Source organism: Capricornis sumatraensis, chromosome 16 (assembly GCF_032405125.1).
Source record: "Capricornis sumatraensis isolate serow.1 chromosome 16, serow.2, whole genome shotgun sequence".
NCBI classification, from domain to species: Eukaryota; Metazoa; Chordata; class Mammalia; order Artiodactyla; family Bovidae; genus Capricornis; species Capricornis sumatraensis.
The window spans coordinates 10,042,753-10,062,958 of record NC_091084.1 but is presented as its reverse complement, the minus strand read 5'-3'; the positions used below and the strand labels follow the sequence as shown (position 1 = coordinate 10,062,958).

The following is a 20,206-nucleotide window of genomic DNA, read 5'->3' as shown; positions in this document are numbered from 1 at the left end:
ATACCGATTTGTTTCATTTTTGTAAATATAATCAGGGAGACAAAAGGAGCTATATAGAAAGAACACAGAACAGCTTTTTGTTTTTATGTGTAAGATTCTTCTTTTCTCTAAAGTAGATTTGTTATATGTGAAAATTAAAAATGTCACCTGAACGATATGAAATGATACGGATAAGATTAACATTAACAATCACTTTAGTACTGTTTCAACCTTGCAGACTCTTAAGGAAAATATGGGTACACAAAAACACTAAAAATCTGATTTATGCTTTATAAAGGAAAACAATTAAACCTCACAACTTTTCTTTGAAATTTACATAGTATGACACATTATAAAGGTAAGGCTTTGAGAAGAACGGTAAAAACTCGTGACCTCATAATCATGACCCCCCCAAAAAACAGACATAGCACAAAATTTAATTTTTTAAAGATAAAAATGGCATTCACTTTTTATGAAACAGAAGAGGTTTCACCATCCCTGCCAAGATCTTGGGTAATTGTGCAGCGATAACCTCAGACATCATTTCTGGAAATTCAACACTCAGTGCCCGGGACTGGATAAATGTATTCAAGCAGTACAGATGAAGTTGTTTGACAAGCTGTTGGTTTAACAAATGGATAAGAAACATGTAAGGAAAATAATAAATTTCTAAACTATATAAACATCTAAGCTTATTTTTCTAATAATAGAAATGCTTCAGATGTTTTTTACCAAAATGAAAAAACTCCCTCCATTTCCAGAATAATATACAAAATATTACATACATATGATGAAATATTCTAATATATAGAAAGACTTAAAGAAATGAAAGTATTCTAAAATCCTATTGGATAAGCAGTGTGAACATTTGGTATATTTCAAGTTTTTTGTTTACACATACTGAAGTACATGCATTATATATATATGCATAATAATAACAATAACACTATATATGCATATATATATTTCCATAAATGAAATTACTTTTTAGTTTATTTCTTAATCCAGCTTTTCCTACATAACAATAGGCAGTCAATACAAACAACCCAACCTGATTAATTTTAATCTAATTTTTTTTTGGCCACACCATACTGCATGTGGGATCTTAGTTCTCCAACCAGGGATCAATCCCACACTCCCTGCACTGGCAGCACAGAGTCTTAACCACTGGGCTGCCAGGAAAGCATCATTTTAATCTAATTTTAATTCTGTCAAAATAATTCATGCACATATTTTTGAAAGTCAGATAGTACTGCAAAACCTATAGAAGCAAAATCACAGATGCAACAACTCTGAATTACTTTAGTCTCGGTCATTTGATATTTACCTCTATTTCTAATAAATTATATTTCCCAAAGTTTACATTATTAGGATCCTATTAAATAAGGATTTAGCTTTTTTGTATTATACACCCATCTCCTCAACTACACACATTTTCTCTTCTTCCTATTCTCTATATAGATATATCTCAATTTTTGGCTAAATCAATATCTAGCATTTATATTATACAAATTTTTATTGTTTCTTGCTGGATTACATTTCTTTTCCTACATGAGTTACTTTAATTTTGCTAGTGCTAATCACCTCATGTTTCTGTGGGTTGTTTGTTGGTTTTTTCTATATTTATCACAAAGCCATAGTCAAATTTTCTGACAGAATTCTAAAAACTTACTTCAGTATGTTCATACAATTAGTAATATCTCAAATCAAACTTTTTTTTTTTGGTGCTAGTACCCTGAAACCCTGTGCACTAAGTACTGTGCTGGGACACCCCTTTGTGTCTCTCCTGGGTTGAATCTCATACTCCTTTTGCTTACGCCAGGGTTCTGTTGTAAGAAATTCTGCAGATGCCCTTGAGAAAGGCTGTATTTGAGGTAAGGTCTGGGAGACCTTGCAAGTCTGAAAATACTTTCATGATGCCATCATATTTGTTTGATGGTTGGCTGGTACAAAATTCTCTGAATATTTTTCTTTCTTTCAAATTCTCCATTATTTTCTGGGTTATAGTATTTTTGTTGAGAAGTCCTGCAACATTCTGAATCCTGATGATTTGATGTGACTTGCTTCTTTTTTCACTGGTATGTTTTAGGATACCCTCTTTATTCTAGGTATGCTGAAATTTTACAATACTGTGCCTTGGTTCAGTTGGGTTGAGTCTGCATACCGGGCCCTTATGCTCAGAAAATTCATATCCTTCAGTTCTAGCAACCTTTCTTTTAAGATTACTTATGCAATTTCCTCTCCTTGGTTTTCTCCACCCTTTCTTTTGGAGATTACTACGAACTGGAAAATGAAGCCCTGTGGATTAATACCCTAAATTTGCTTTCTCTCTACATTTTCATATCTTTTTCTTTATTTGTTACTTTTATCTGAGTTTTCCTGAGATTTATATTTTCTGAGTTTTATATTTATATTGAATTTTTAACTTATGTCCTCCTTTAATTACCCAAAAGTATTTTCTCACTAAATGTCCTTTTTAAAATGTTTTCCAGTCTTTTTTCATGGATGCAGCATCATTCTTACTTCTGTGAGTATTTTAACTTTTGATGCTTTCTTCTGTTATCTCCACTGGAGCTTTTTCCTTCAGGTTACTTTTTTTTTTTTTTCTGTTTATTTTGTTCTCTGCCTTACATTTGAGAGACTTTATCTAAATGGCTAATAATTCTTGGCTATTCACTTTCAGCAGTGAGGCCTCATATTTGATCTAGTGAGCAGAGAGCTTTTTATGCCTTGATTATTATTTTAGTGTTTCTGAACACAGTAATGATAAAAGTTTGTATGCAAAACATCTTGACTAACCCTATATATTTATCCAGTTTGGTGTTAGGCATTTCTAAGGTGCTTTTTTCCCCCCTCTTGTATAAGCAGTGAGGCATACATGTCTTAAATACTTGCCTAATTATTTAAGATAAACCCTAAAAAGTGAGAATTTGAAAAGAATGCAACCTTTAACTATTGCCACACACTGCTAGATTGTCCATTAGCATTGTTGCTAACTTATAACTCCACCCAAAATGGTATGAGAGTCTTATTCTCCGCATCTATATCTTTGCTTTCCCAGTTTACATAAAATATTTTCTAACTTAAGACAAAAACATTTTGGAGCATTTTCAGGAATATGTATCACAATTCCTATCAACCATTAAATTATTCTCAAATCTCACAAATACTAGTAAAAGGATATTTCAATGATCTATACTGAAAATGAAAAAAGCACAATATAAATTGTGAGCAGTATGATGCAAGTCATGTTTTAAAGTGGAAGTACAAACATAAATTTGACGAATACACGTGAAGCAAAACTTGTACTTCACACTTAAGAAGTAATAGATAGAATTCAGAGAATAATCACTGATATTCTAAAAACCAAAATACTTACATCATGCAAGTTATCAAGAAGCTTTGTAAGCTGATAGAAGCGCTGTGAGCTAGGGACAACTCCTTTTTGTCTCAAACCAATTGCCTTGATGAGCTCTCTAATGTAACTTGATCTCATTTCTTCAAACTGGTTTTGACTTCTTAGTCCTTCTAAAGGAACTGTAAGAAGATAATTACAAGTGGCAGTTATGTTTAAAAGTTGACAGTAGCACTTAATAATATAAATTTCTGAACTATACAGTGATTTCTTTTGATACACAACTCTAAAACAAATATCTGAATAGAAAAGAGTGCTACTAACAGTTTTAGGACATGTAAAACTTCTAGTTCTTTTGAAGAATATGGTAACAACAACTAGGTAAGTTAAAGAACATCTCAGCTTATTTTAGAGCCATATTAATGGATTGCGCATTTGACTTAGCATCTGCTCAAAAGAGCATCTGACATTATTGTACATTCCTGTCTCAAATATTTAGTTTAAGTTTACAACGACAGATATGCTGCATCTTTTTTGCTTTTTGTCTCCTGACTATTGATACAAGAGAAAGTCATTGATGTTTGAATTTTCTCTTATATTCAGCCATTTGGTTATACTTTATTTTATTTATGCATTCATTTATTAATATTGTTAAATCTAACAGTTTTTGTTGGATTATCTTTTTTTTTTTTTTGGTAAACGACAATACCATACTCAAATAATATCCTTATTTTCTCCTTTCCAACAGTTGTAGCTGTCATTTCTCCTTCATGGTTCAATACATTGTTTAAGTCTTCCAGAACAATATTAAATAATAACAGTAATGGTAAATACTCAAATTTTGTTGCTGATTTTATTGATAAATGCCTCTCATAATATCAGCAACAAAATTTGAGTATTTACCATTACTGTTATTATTTACTAGTAAATAATAACTTCTACCTCAGAAATCTTTAATTCATACATCCAAATTTTAGGCACAACGTCCTACTATAGCCCATTCTCTTGTTTCCACTACATAGTCAATAAACCTACAGCCTTTCTCCTAAGTCTTTGCAGTTCTTCTGTTGTGACCTGTCTGAGATGTCCTGGTTCGTTTCTTAAGCAACTCTATTACCAGAACTCCCAGCTCCCTTATTTCCTTTTACTTTGGTTGCAACTGTCCCACAAACAAATCTTCAACCATAAGTGAAGTTTCTGCAACTATATCCAGATTACTGAAAGAAAAATCACATAATCTATGGATTTATACATTTAGATATTTATGATCTTGACCTTTAGCATTATTTCTAGAGAGAAGTGTACTTCATTTGAGCAAAGTCAACTCTATGTCTCCAGCAAAGGTAGATAAATAAAGCTTTTTAAAAACCTCTTTCTGTATTCCCTGTATCCCAACAGACATTCATTTCTACTTCCCTTGGAAAAAGAAGGCCAGAGATAATAAGCCAATAGAAACTAAGAGTGAACTCTGGTTTAGAGTCTTCAAGAGCTCAGATCCTCAGTATAAAAGGGACTTAGGTAATTTGGGCAATAGGACACTTTTGTGCCAACTGAAAACTTAACTGTATGTATATGTTATGTGTATCATAACATATAGTATTATAACATATAGTATCATAACCTAATCACTTTGCTTCATATAGCAACTATTTTAAACAACCATAACTCTTTTTAAACATTCCAACCAATTTTCACATCTCCCTCACTCTTCACCATGACTATAAAATTATTTTTTCTTCTGATTACTGAAGTATTGTTTTCTCATTGGGCTTTAAAAAGCTGGAAAACTAGTAACCCAAAGCCTTCGACACTATCCATCTACCTGTTGAGGACCAGACTTGAAGCAATTATCCTTACGTCAAGAAAATCAGGCCTAATCTCATCCTGCCTCATCCTATTAGTATCAACCACTAACAACATGCTCCCAGGATATGATAATCTAATCACTAGGCTCCCATCCTGTGCTCCTGGGATATCTCTGAAAATTATTCTCCTTTACACTCTCTTCCTTAGATTTCAGATCTATGATGAACCAGCTGTAAACAAGTTATTTCTATTTTATTTGAGCTCTTTATATTAATTCATTGTTTTCTTAATTATTACACTCAGCATTACATGGCTGGAGAATTTTCTCTGAGATTCTTATTGATTCCATATGTGGGTTTTCAGCATTTCTTGTAAATATATTGTGGCAAGTTGGGAGAGAGTGACTGAAGGGCAGTTAGCAATATGCTTGCTATTTTAGATGAGAAAACTTTAAAAAATACTTATTTTGGGTTTAGTTATTTAAAAATAGTGTGTATCAATTAGAAAAAATTTTGAAAAATACTGAAAATACAAAGAAAATTATAAGTCACCTGAGATCCTACAATCCAATAGTTTGGGATATTTAATAATATTATATTGAGAATACTTACATAATTAAATCATTCAAAATTCTTCATATATGAATGTTTTTAATTCTCACATAAAAAATTTAATATCACAGAAATGTGTAGTAATTATTTTATCATTCAACACTTGCACCATGCAACATCATGCAATATTTTACTAATATAAACAATACTTGCACTCATCTCACACGCTAGTAAAGTAATGCTCAAAATTCTCCAAGACAGGCTTCAACAGTATGTGAACTGTGAACTTCCAGATGTTCAAGCTGGATTTAGAAAGTGCAGAGAAACCAGAGATCAAATTGCCAACCTCTGCTGGATCATAAAAAAAGCAAGAGAGTTCCAGAAAAACATCTTCTTCTGCTTTATGGACTATGCCAAAGCCTTTGACTATGTGGACCAAATATTTGAAGAGATGGGAATACCAGACCAACTGAGCAGCCTCTTGAGAAACCTGTATGCAGGTCAGGAAGCAACAGTTAGAACTGGACATGGAACAACAGACTGGTTCCATGAAAGGAGTACGTCAAGGCTGTATATTGTCATCCTGCTTATTTAACTTATATGAGGAATACATCATGAGAAACGCTGGGCTGGAGGAAGCACAAGTTGGAATCAAGATTTCCGGGAGAAATATCAATAACCTCAGATATGCTGATGAAACCACTGTTATGGCAGAAAGCAAAGAAGAACTAAAGAACCTTCTGATGAAAGTGAAAGAGGAGAGTGAAAAAGTTGACTTAAACCTCAACATTCAGAAAACTAAGATCATGGCATCCGGTCCCACCACTTCATGGCAAATAGATGGGGAAACAGTGGAAACAGTGACAGACTTTATTTTTGGGGGCTCCAAAATCACTGCAGATGGTGACTGCAACCATGAAATTAAAAGAGGCTTGCCCCTTGGAAGAAAAGCTATGACCAACCTAGACAACATATTAAAAAGCAGAGACATTATTTTGCCAACAAAGCTCCACCTAGTCAAAACTATGGTTTTTCCAGTAGTCACGTATGGATGTGAGAGTTGGACTATAAAGAAAGCTGAGTGCCGAAAAATTGATGCTTTTGAACTGTGGTGTTGGAGAAGACTCTTGAGAGTTCCTTGGACTACAAGGAGAACCAACCAGTCCATCCTAAAGGAAATCAGTCCTGAATATTCATTGGAAGGACTGATGCTAAAGCTGAAACTCCAATACTTTGGCCACCTGATGGGAAGAACTGACTCACTGGAAAAGAGCCTGATGCTGGGAATGATTGAGGGCAGGAGGAGACGGGGACAACAGAGGATGAGATGGTTGGATGGCATCACCAACTCAATGGACATGAGTTTGAGTAAGCTCCGGGAGTTGGTGATTGACAGAGAAGCCTGGCGTGCTGCAGTCCATGAGGTCGCAAAGAGTCAGACACTACTGAGTGACTGAACTGAACTATGATGAATGTCATTTCTGATATTTAAAAGATATATTCTTATAAGTGGGATTATTAGAGTAAAAGGTATTAACTTTCTTAACACTCAAAATATATATTTCTAAATTATCAACACTTCTTACTATTTGTGTTGGGTGGTTGGTTCTGAGCAATTTTCATTTAGGGTAATGATTTATTTTATAGAGAAAAAGAAACTATCATCTTATTTTCATTTCTCCAACTGTTATTGAGGTTGAATAATTTTTTAATGCTTATTAGTGATTTGGTTTATACTCATTTTTTTTTGTATTAAGATATATTTAAAATATTTTCTAAGTTTGTGGTTGAAAGCCCAGTTTTAAAATATTTAGTCAGTGCTGTAACTTTATTAAGGCAAAGAGTCCTACCTAGGCAACCCCAATTTTCCCATGCTCAGAAAGCCAATGCTTTCAGTTTTTTCAACTGTTTATTTTGGTCTTTCCTTCCATAGCTTTAAGTGACACCCTTATACTGCTGTTATTTGAATTCATAACAGTATGGAAAATAGGGCTACAGCTCTATTTTCATATTCCAGATCATCACCCCTATATCACAATCATATACTCACATACGAAGAACTTCCTGTTCCTCATCTTCCTAATATAATTTTCATAATGTTTCTTAGATCAATATTCAGTGTTTATTATTTTATCTATGTAAAATGTTACCACAGTCAAGTCATATAGAATTAACTAGGATTTCTTTCCAAGTATAATTTTTTTATTTTACTGAGAGTAAGTAACCATACCGATGGGTGTGAAGTGGTATCCACCTGTGGCTTTTGTGCTTCTTTAATGATTAGTGATGCTGAGTATCTTTTCATGTGCTTAATGGCTATTTGTAAATCTACTTTTGAGAAATGTCTATTAAGGCCTTTACTTTTATTTTATTTATTTATTTTAAAATTTTTATTTTTACTTTATTTTACTTTACAATACTGTATTGGTTTTGCCATACATTGACATGAATCCACCACAGGTGTACATAAGTTCCCAAATATGAACCCCCCTCCCACCTCCCACCCCATATCATCTCTCTGGATCATCCCCGTGCACCAGCCCCAAGCATCCTGTATCCTGCATCAAACATAGACTGGCAATTCACTTCTTACATGATAGTATATGTGTTTCAATGCCATTCTCCCAAATCATCCCAAAGTCTGCAAGCAATAAATGCTGGAGAGGGTGTGGATAAAAGGGAACCCTCTTACACTGTTGGTAGGCCTTTACTTTTAAATTGGTTTATTTTTTGTTGTTGTTGGATTGTAGAGATTCTTTATGTCATCTGGATATTAATACTCTTACTTTAGCAGATATCTTTTTCAATATTTTCACCAAATCAATGGATTAACCTTTCTTTGTGTTGAGTCCTTTGATGCACCAAAGTTTTAAATTTTGCCAATGTCTATTTAGAGCATTCAAGGTGGCTCAGTGGAAAAGAATCTGCTTGCAGGAGATGCAAGTTAGATCCCTGGGTTGGAAGGTCCCCTGGAGAAGGAAATGGTAACTCATTCCAATATTCTTACCTGGGAATCCCAAGGACTGAGGAGCCTGGTGGGCTACAATCAATAGGGTCACAAAGAGTTGGACATGACTAAATGACTGAGCATGCACACAAACACACTTCCTTCTGAACAGTGATATTTTTCCCTCTGCTTTTGAGAGGTTTGCCAACTATCAAAGTCTCTAGCCACTTTAAAATTATATATATATATATATATATATATATATACACATATATATTTCCAAGAATTCTTTTCTTTGTGTTATTCCTTTTTCATATATTCAGCATTGTTTCATGAATAGAATATGGTCTTTTATCTTTCTAAAGGATAGAACTGAAAGGCAAAAGAGAAAAGGAAAGCTATATCCATCTGAAGGCAGAGTTCCAAACAATAGCAAGGAGAGATAAGAAAGCCTTCCTAAGTGAATGCTGCAAACAGAGGAAAACAATAGAATGGGAAACACTAGAGATCTCTTCAAGAAAATTAGAGATACCAAGGGAACATTTCATGCAAAGATGGGCTCAATAAAGGACAGAAATGGTAAGACCTTACAGAAGCAGAAGATATTAAGAAGAGGTGGCAAGAAGACACAGAAGAACTACACAAAAAGATCTCATGACCCAGATAATCACGATGGTGTGATCACTCACCAAGAGCTAGATATTCTGGAGTGCAAAGTCAAGTGGGCCTTAGGAAGCATCACTACAAACAAAGCTAGTGGAGGTGATGGAATTCCAGCTGAGCTATTTTAAATCCTAAAAGATGATGCTGTGAAAGTACTGCACTCAATAGGCCAGCAAATCTGGAAAACTCAGCAGTGGCCACAGGACTGGAAAAGGTCAGTTTTCATTCCAATCCCAAAGAAAGACAATGCCACAGAATATTCAAACTACTGCACAACTGCACTCATCTCACACACTATCAAAGGAATACTCAAAATTCTCCATGTGAGGCTTCAACAGTACATGAACCAAGAACTTCCACATGTTCAATTGGATTTAGAAAAGGCAGAGGAACAACAGATCAAATTGCCAGAATCTGCTGGATCATAGAAAAAGCAAGACAATTCCAGAAATTCATCTACTTCTGCTTCACTGACCATGCTAAAGCCTTTGACTGTGTAGATCAAAATAAACTGGAAAATTCTTAAAGGGATGGGAATACCAGACCAACTGCCTTCCTTCCTGCAAAAACTGTATGCAGAACAAGAAGCAACAGTTAGACTCAGACATGGAATAATGGGCTGGTTCCAAATTGGGAAGAGTACGTCAAGGTTGTATACTGTCACCTTGCTTGTTTAACTTTCATGCAGAGTACATCATGCAAAATTCTGGGCTGGATAAAGCACAAAATAGAATCAAGATAGCCAGGAGAAATATAAATAACCTCAGATATGGAGATAGGGCTTTCCTGGTGGCTCAGATGGTAAAGAATCCCCCTGCACTGTGGGAGACCTGGGTTCAATCCCTGGGTTAGGAAGATCCCCTGGAGAAGGGAATGGCAAACCAGTCCAGTATTCTTACCTAGAGAATTCCATGGACAGTGGAGCCTGGCAGGCTACAGACCACGGGGTCACAAAGAATCAGACATGACTGAGCAACTTTCACTCACTCATTCACTTAGATATGCAGATGACACTACCCTTATGGCAGAAAGCAAAGAGGAACTAAAGAGTCTCTTGATGAAGGTGAAAGAGGAGAGTGAAAAAGTTAGCTTAAAACTCAACATTCAAAAAATGAAGATCATGGCATCTGGTCCTATCACTTCATAGCAAATAGATGGGGAAACAATGAAAACAGTGGCAGACTTTATTTTCTTGGGCTCCAAAATCACTGCAGGTGGTGACTGCAGCCATGAAATTAAAAGATGCTTGCTCCTTGAAAGGAAAGATATGACCATCCTAGACAGCATGTTAAAAAGCAGAGATGTTACTTTGCTTTGTCTAGTCAAAGCTATGGTTTTTCCAGTAGTCCTTGTGGCTCAGCTGGTAAAGAATCTGCCTGCAATGCCGGAGACCTGGATTTGATCCCTGAGTTGTGAAGATCCCCTGGAGAAGAGAAGGGCTACCCACTCCAGTATTCTGGCTTGGAGAATTCCATGGACTGTATAGTCCATGGGGTCACAAAAAAGTCAAACATGACTGAGCAACTTTCACTTCCAGTAGTCATGTATGGATGTGACAGTTGGACCATAAAAAGGCTGAGTGCTGAAGAATTGATGCTTTTGAACTGTGGTGTTGGAGAAGACTCTTGAGAGTCCTTTGGACAGAAAGGAGATCCAACCAGTCCATCCTAAAGGAAATCAGTCCTGAATATTCATTGGAAGGATTGATGCTGAAGATGAAACTCCAATACTCTGGCCACCTGATGTGAAGACCTGACTCACTGGAAAAGACCGTGATGCTGGGAAAGATTGAAGGCAGGAGGAGAAGGGGACAACAGAGGATGAGATGGTTGGATGGCATCACTGACTCAATGGACATGAGTTTGAGCAAGATCTGGAAGATGATGAAGGACAGGGAAGCCTGGGGTACTGCAGTCCATGGGGTCACAAAGAGCCGGACATGACTGGGTGACTCAACAACAACAAACGATAGCTTTTAAATTTCTCCATGGTCTCTCTTTCCTCTAAATTATTTTTTTATTTTGTCTTTATGTTTGATATCAAAGACCTTCCTCAGATGCCCTGGTTGCTTACTTATATTCAAGCATGGAAACTAAAAAGCTGATTGCTAGTTCTGTTTGAATGAACAGTTATTATTGGCTATAAGCTTTAGTGTAGGGCATTCTGGCTGATCTATTTAAAAGAGAAAGCCTTGCTATTAGTATATTTAATTCTTTTTTTTTCTAGCTTAATAAATTCTTTATAAAAGAATCTTTCATTTTCCTATCTGGAGAATATAAACCTGGATGACAGTGTTCTAGAGGACTGGTGATTTTGCAGGGTGTTGTCTCAACATTTGGTATATAATCTTAATCTGTTTGCACTATCCCCCTTCACCCTCATCACTGCCTGCAGTCCACCAACCCAACTGCCTTCTGTTGCATCCTCTTCAGGGAATAAACCTACAGTCTCTGCCTTAGTTGCAGAACAACTGCACCATTGGTGGATATTTAGAAACACATTTTCAAGAGAACTTGGTGTTTTTAATTCTACTTTCACTCTCATTAAAAAAAAATCACTGTTGTCACTAACTGCAAAACATGTCAGAGGTTCAGTGATACAAATCAAGGTGCTTGCTTTTTGACTTTTCTTCTGGCTTAGAAACCACTTTCTTATTCAGTCACGTCTGACTCTTTGAGACCATGTGAACTGTGACTTGCCAGGCTCCTCTGTCCATGGGTTCTGCCAGGCAGGAATACTGGAGTGGGTTGCCATTTCCTCTTCCGGAGGATCTTCTTGACCCAAAGACAGAACCTTGCATCTTCTGTGTCTCCTGCACTGGCAGGCAGGTTCTTTACCACTGAACCACACGGGAAGCCCTACACTTTCTCAGGTACACTAAATTAGTTTCTGCTTGCTGGCTTGTGGAATTTTATTGCTACTGATATTTCTTTCATTTTATATATTTTATTTTTTAAGAAATCCCGTGACTCATAGTTTTATGTAGTTTAGAAGGAACAATGATTAAAGTGTGTATTCAACCTGCCATATTTTCCTGGATATCTGTATTTTAATTTTTAATGGCAAATGGGTGGTTTAAATTCTTAAGTCATTGAACTTTTCTTTTGCCAACTTTTCTATTGCATATACTTTAAAAAAGTATTCTTTGAGATTTCTCATTTTTATTTCTTTTAGCTTATTTTTACCAAGCTAAAGTGTTTACAACTATGAGCCACTTATTTTAGGATACAATTTGACCTAAATATTCAAACTAAGTTTTCCTCAAACATAAAGCTTCTTTTCTCAACAATATTTATTTGTTCCATACTCAAAGATTTCCAGTGTTTCCATAGCAGGATATAAAGTTCTAGTATATATAGTCTGATTTGACTAAGAATTCAGAGTATGTATTTTCCACATTATTAATTATTCTAACTTTCTAATTCTCCCCCATCCCCATATTTTTGTAATATTTCTTATTTTTTAAGATTTAAACATGAATTTCAATAGCTATGCCAAGTGTCTCCTCAAAATCCCATTAAAATTTGTGTAGATTTTACTATACAAATTATTACATACAATAATAAATAATTTATATATGTGTATATATGTAGTACTATTAAGTACATGATTTTCTCTTTTCTTAAAGTTGCAAATGGCTGAAAACCTTGCCTTCCATGCTATGTGAGTGGAAGTCATGTGTATCTCCCTTCCTTTCCTTACAACTGTCCTCCCTTAGCACTGCTCTAGCGATTATGGAGGCAGGTGTCAAGATGCCGCCTCCATCTGCCTGAACACCTGAGTGATAACAATGAGCTTCCTTGTAGATCTGCAGTGAAAATATAGTAAAAAGAATAAGTACTTAAAATTTTTGAAAGCTACTGAGGTTTAGGGCTTGTTTGGTTCCCTGCATAATGTAGCCTACCCATAAATACAGTATTATGTTAATGCTATCAACTAATTTGGGAGACCTAGGACCATCTATGATATATCTACTATTGAATTCATTACTATCAAGAAAAGAATTGACAGGAGTTAATTGCTGTATTATTAAAGTTCTTTCAGTTGACTCTGTTGGCCAGACCCATATCAATTCCTTTGTCTACTTTGTGCTTCTTTTAATCAAATTGTGCTTGAAGGTCTTGTCCTCCAGATAGAGATTCCAAGGGTCGGGTAAAGGGCTATGGTTCCCTGATGCTGCTACTAAGTCACTTCAGTCGTTTCCGACTCTGTGCGACCCCATAGATGGCAGCCCACCAGGCTCCCCCGTCCCTGGGATTCTCCAGGCACACTGGGGTGGGTTGCCATTTCCTTCTTCAATGCATGAAAGTGAAAAGTGAAGTGAAGTCACTCAGCCATGTCTGACTCTTAGCGACCCCATGCACTGCAGCCTACCAGGCTTCTCCGTCCATGGGATTTTCCAGGCAAGAGTACTGGAGTGAGGTGCCATTTCCTGTATTAATCTGTGTCCGGGCACAGACTTTATGAGGTAAACTGCCTTCTTAAGAGTTCAGCTTTTCGGTCTTTCCTCTTGATATGCTCCCCCGGCCCTACCATGTAAGATTCATGCCCCTAGAAGGAAATCCTTGCAGAAATCTTTTCTGAGAAAGACTCTTCTTTCACTTTCGATCTCAGGTCTTAGCTCTCTGTGGTTTCCTTTCAAATCACAATGACTGAAAGAGGAACCAATTCAAATAGTCTACTTGTGTGTGGGAAGGGCACAGGAAAGAGTAAAAGGTGGAAGCAATTATGTTTTCCACTTAGACCCTGGGAGATCCACGCAGGCAGAGGAACACATGTTCTTTGTGTGAATGCATGGGCGTCTGCCCACTCTTGTGGTGTCCAGCGCTATTTCTTCTGGGTACACAGCTAGGGGGCGTTCCCGAGCTCTCCTGCAATTAGGGTGGATCATAGAACGTGGCATCCGGTCCCATCACTTCATGGGAAATAGATGGGGAAACAGTGGAAACAGTGTCAGATTTTATTTTTTAGGGCTCCAAAATCACTGCAGATGGTGATTGCAGCCATGAAATTAAAAGACGCTTACTCCTTGGAAGAAAAGTTGTAACCAACCTAGATGCATATTCAAAAGCAGAGACATTACTTTGCCGACTAAGGTCTGTCTAGTCAAGGCTATGGTTTTTCCTGTGGTCATGTATGGATGTGAGAGTTGGACTGTGAAGAAGGCTGAGCAGTGAAGAATTGATGCTTTTGAACTGTGGTGTTGGAGAAGACTCTTCAGAGTCCCTTGGACTGCAAGGAGATCCAACCAGTCCATTCTGAAGGAGATCAGCCCTGGGATTTCTTTGGAAGGAAGGATGCTAAAGCTGAAACTCCAGTAGTTTGGCCACCTCATGCGAAGAGTTGACTCATTGGAAAAGACTCTGATGCTGGGAGGGATTGGGGGCAGGAGGAGAAGGGGACGACAGAGGATGAGATAGCTGGATGGCATCACTGACTCGATGGACGTGAGTCTGAGTGAACTCCGGGAGTTGGTGATGGACAGGGAGGCCTGGCGTGCTGCAATTCATGGGGTCGCAAAGAGTCGGCCACGACTGAGCGACTGAACTGAACTGAACTGAACTGATAGAATGTGGGTGGAAGATAGTTTCAGATCTAGTCTTCAAACCTTCTCTTACTCAGTGCTCATCTTCTAGTCAGATAAAACGGAAGACTCCAAGTTGATACAAAGGGTAGAGCCTCTGGATGAAAGAAGCCTGGGTTTTCTTGGCCAACCCACTGGACTGACTGTGAGTAGTCCATAAACTGTTATTATATTATGCTATGGATTCTTGCAGTTATGTGTTATAACTGTTAGACTATCCTGACATAAAGTGAACAGTTACAAACGTGTGTTTATAGAGTAAATCCTTTGTAGGGTAGGGGTGAAGGGAAGCATAGTCTGTGTTTATGCAGTATTAATTAGTTTATAATACTTAATTGGATGAATATGAAAAGTTATTTAATCATCTTTTACTCAAAAAAAAAATAGAAACTGGCTTACTTGATGGGCTATTTTAGTATTAGGTGATAGATAAAATCTGAGAAATTTGAAATGACTTTATTATAGTCTATAGATGGTTCTCTTTTGCAGTTTCCAACTCATTAAGATTCATAACTCATCTATAATCATACAATAGTACTGTTGTTTGAGACTTCCTTAATGAATTAAAAATTAAAAAAGCAAATCTCTTGCATTCAGTTACTTATACTCACTCACTTGTATTAAGAAGTAGCAATACTTTCATACAGAGGAACTCTTCTTGGCTGACTTGAAGCTTCACAAACTCCTGTGGGATCTGCCACATGGTTAGGCATAATGAATAGAATGATGACTCCTTCATCCGCTGTCTTGCACCACACACAACACACAAAAGAAAAACCAACAGTGGAAAAAAAAATAAACACACACAAGGTCTTAGCTAGTTTAGGTAATTTATGAGTGATTATGAGTTTTAGTCATTACCTGATTTATTGAACATGACTTTTTATAAACAAACTCAATATTTGGAATTTTAAATGTCTTCTAAATTTACTCACACTAATGGATTTTGAGGTTAAAAATGTTTGAAGTTGGAAGTTTATTTTAAATACACATTAACTAAGATTAATGTTGCTGTTCACTTTTACTATCACATTTTAAAAACCTAACCCAAGAAAAGAGAGCAAAGTTGTAGCAGTTAAAAATGTGGGATGATCTGGGAGAATGGCACTGAATCATGTATAATATCATATAAGAAACAAATCACCAGTCTAGGTTCGATGCAGGATACAGGATGCTTGGGGCTGGTGCACTGGGATGACCCAGAGAGATGGTATGGGGAGGGAGGTGGGAGAGGGGTTCAGGATTGGGAACACGTGTACACCCGTGATGGATTCATGTTGATGTATGGCAAAACCAATACAGTATTGTAAAGTAAAATAATAAATAAATAAATAAATAAAAATATGTGGTGCTGAGAAACACTCAAAAAATATTTATTTACTGATTTCTTTCCTTGTGGATAAAATATATAAAATTTTGTGTGCAATCCAATGGGAGAGTGAATTCAATTCACAGACATTGAATAGTGTAGAATACTTCGGTGCATTGTTTAGAATATTCGTATAAAATGGCTACACTGTGAATGATTTTAGAGGAAATATATGGTGATATAGAAAAGAGAACATTAGCAGCATTAAATAATCGACAAGACAAACATGAATTCTCAATACTGAGGACATTTACTTAAGGTATTTTCTCAGCTATGTACTGTTTGGTAGTATCTGCACTAGTCAAAGTGATCAGGAATGGTGGGAAAAACAAGACAAAACTAGATTTGACTCATGAGAGATAAAATTAATCCCAACCACCACTTGGATTCTTTGGCAAATTACAAAGTCTTGTCTGCCTTAGTTTTCTGAACTGTGAAATAAAGGGTGCTGATTCCTTACAAATTTCAAAGGACTGTGGGATAAAATAGAAGAACATATATGAAAGTTACCTGCAATCTCTAAAGTTTAGTAAAGTTTAGTAAGTTTAGTAAAGTTAAGTATAACATGATTTTATATAATTCTGAGTCAACAGACTCAATTAGGACAGTACAAATACTTTCATGAAAAGATTCTATTCAGTTTAAAGTTCTATGTAGAAAGTTAATTATAGTAATTCCAATATAATCAAGCAAATTGGATTCAATTTTATTATCTTTCAATGTTTTAAATAAATTACCATCTAATTTATCCTCTAGGAAGACAAATAATATTTTTACTTTTTGAAGGTAAGTCAATACTTTTAAGCAAAAATATTCATTTACTTCATTATTTTCAATACTGCAAATGTAAAATTTTAACTTGATAAACTAAACATTTATTTGGTCTTTAAGAAGACCAAATGTATTTCTTGATACATTTCTGAAGTTTAAGAAATTTTTATTTGTGACAACTATTATATATTGAAATAAAAGAAAAAGCTCTAAATATCAAATCACTGATAATACATTTTTACTAATATTGTCAGTTCAAGTTATATTTTGAGGTAGTTCCGAGAAACATTTCAGGAAATTTTTATTATTTAGGACACTGGTGTATGATCATCTACTGAAATGTAGTTTTCAAGATTATCCTACATATACACTTTTGATAATAATAACAACAAAAGTCAAGTTACTACTTACTCATTCAGTATTAAATCAGGTGCAAAATATAACATCTGTCCACTGACATGCTTATAAGATCTCCATCCTAGTCCAAATACCATTAAACTCATCCAAGAATACTGGATGAGAGTTATTTGGTCATCAATATGTAAGTTCCGAAAACCTACAAAACAAATTTAAAAATAGAATGATCACTGTGTCAAAAATCACTGTGTCAAAACCTGAAAAATAAACCTTTGAAAACAGATGTAAATAGGGTATGCTCCAATACCTTGGCCACCTGATGCAAAGAGTGGAGTCGCTGGAAAAGACCCTGATGCTGGGAAAGATTGAGAGCAGGAGGAGAAGGGGGTGACAGAGGATGAGATGACTGGATGGCGTCATCGACTCAACAGACATGAGTTTGAGCAAAACTCTGGGAGATGGTGAAGGACAGGGAAGCGTGGTATGCTACAGTCCATGGAGTTGCAAAGGGTTGGACATGACTTAGCAACTGAACAACAACAACAAGGGTAATGTTTTCAGTCAAAATATTTATGTACAAAAAAAAAATCAGGAAATAATCATAATAAAGTCAGAAAAAATTAAAAAGGATAAGAGATTGGAATTCATTAAAATTAGTCATTGTGATTTAGCATTTCTGGTAATTAAATCAAAACATGTATCATTCATTCATGCAATATTTATTTATGGAGAGTCAATTATGGACCAGGCACTGTGTTAAAACGCTGGGTTACAAAGATGGGTTTCAAAGACAAAACCCTTGCCCTAAAAAGAATCTTAAAAGATAGAGAAGGTAAGAAGGAATCCACCAGGCAGTAGAGAGAGTAGGAAAACTGCCCCAGACAGAGACAATGCCTGAGCAGAAGTAAGTCAGACTGCTGAAGAATTTCAATCGGTTTATTTTGTAAAACCCCCGTTTTCAGTTTTGCTACATCTAATTTTTCTTTAACAACTCTTAATTAAAGTCAGAGTGGATTCCACAGGTTTCTGATCACTTTTGCTTTCTGAAACTTAATCCAGTTTCATTTTAAACTCCCCTATGGCTTAAGAGCTTTACAGTCTATATGTATATGGGTGTGTGTGTGGGTGTGTGTGTGTGTGTGTGTGGTGTAAGTGTCCTGGTCTTTCACATCTTCACAACCTCTCCCTTTTAGATCTTTCTCTGGTTTTGGTGGCAGAGGAAGAATGGCAGGAAAAGGGCAAATGCATTGTGACTTACATAGTTTTTTCCCATCTCTTTCCAATTCTCTTTTTGCCTGCTTGGGAAAAGATAACCAGTTCAGCACTGATAACATAAAGGAGGGTAAGGCAAAGAGGTGTTTGGAGGTGTGGGCTGGTGTTGGATCATGGGTGGTCTTGCATGCCTACGAAACAGCAAGGGGAGTGATATAGCCTGATTTACACTGTGCACGGCTCACTGGTAACCATGTGGAGGATGTGTTCAAGGGAAAAGGTCTGAAGTTAGGGAGAGAAATTGGGAGCTATTGCCAAAGGCCAGGAGAGAGATGATAAAGGCTAGAAATAAGTCAACAGGTAGGAGTAGAGAAGATAGAGCACATAGGAGAAAGTTTTAAAGAGTAAAATTAAAGAAATTGGCAACTGACTGTATACAGATTGGAAAAAGAGGAAGTCAAATAGATGTTTCAGTTTTTACTTGAATGGTGCGTGATGATGATAACAGCATTACTGAGACAAAATAAAGGAGAAAAAACAGGCGAAAGAGAAAATAGTAAGCTTTGGACCTGTTTGAGGGACCAATGGAAGATCCGTTTGCATAGGAATTAGAGGTATGGGGACATATCGAGCAAAAGATATAAAACTCTCAATTATTTGTACTTGAGTACTTGAAACAGTAAAAGTGGATATATTTCATTAAAGGTAAAAGAAAACAAATATTTTGGTAGGATCATCAACCATGTTCTATAAAGCTTTTTAAATAACATCTATTCCTTCTAAGACTCTGCTGAAGTCCACTTACAATGGACCTATTTTAAGAGTCAAACTTAATTCCTTAGATCTCAAGTGTAAAAGAACTTTATTTCCTGATTTAGTTAATTATCTCAAAGTAGACAGAAAAGGCTATCTTTCCGTCATGTACTTCCTGCTATCCCCATCTTCGTATGAACAGCAGGAAGACTACTCTTTTCTTCCTGGAAATTCTTAGTCTCAGAGGGACCTAAAGCAACCTTAGCACATATTCATAATCAGCAGAACCACAGCAGGTATTTGCCCCTTTAGAGGGGCGGGACCTCCCTCTGACTCCTCTATGCAAATAGCTTAGCCTCTTTTTCCCTCTGTGCGAATAGCTTCCCATTGTTTGCAGTTTGGTCAACCAAACTACAAAAGCAAGTATCCTACGTTCCCACAAGGAAGCTGGCTAAGGCCTCTGGTTCCCTGGGCTTGTGATCTAAGTTTGATCCGTAGAATACCCACTATCTGGACTTTGAAGCAAAAAATAGTAAAACAAAGATCAAGATATGTTTAGGCTTTACTTATGATGGTGGTGGTGCCTAACGACAGTGGAATCCAATGGGGTCATTTGTGATGCTTGTCTTGGCCCTCCAGAGAGGCCTTGGTTTCTGTCTCCTCTTCAGACTTGTCCTATTCAGTGAATCCCTGACGTTTTTTCAGAAAACTGTTTTTCTTTTTTGTTTGGTTTTTAATAGCAGGATGTTTTTGGTTTTTAAAACTTAGTAGAGTTGGTGTTTATTGCTTACTTCCTGACTGACTCAGGTACAGAAAGACTCTAAAAATAACTAGCCAAGAAAAACTTGGCATGCAATTT

General features: G+C 36.3%; 1 protein-coding gene across 1 annotated transcript in view; it reads right to left on the bottom strand.

The window, feature by feature from the left end:
• Positions 1-442: 442 nt before the first annotated feature.
• Positions 443-20,206, bottom strand: part of PGR (progesterone receptor) — a 115,775-nt gene continuing 96,011 nt past the window's right edge. The window contains exons 5-8 of the mRNA XM_068988944.1: positions 17,437-17,581; positions 15,501-15,631; positions 3,359-3,516; positions 443-598 (exon numbers count right to left, since the gene is read on the bottom strand). Coding sequence (XP_068845045.1) covers positions 443-598; positions 3,359-3,516; positions 15,501-15,631; positions 17,437-17,581 — 590 coding nt within the window. The remainder of the gene's footprint in view (positions 599-3,358; positions 3,517-15,500; positions 15,632-17,436; positions 17,582-20,206) is intronic.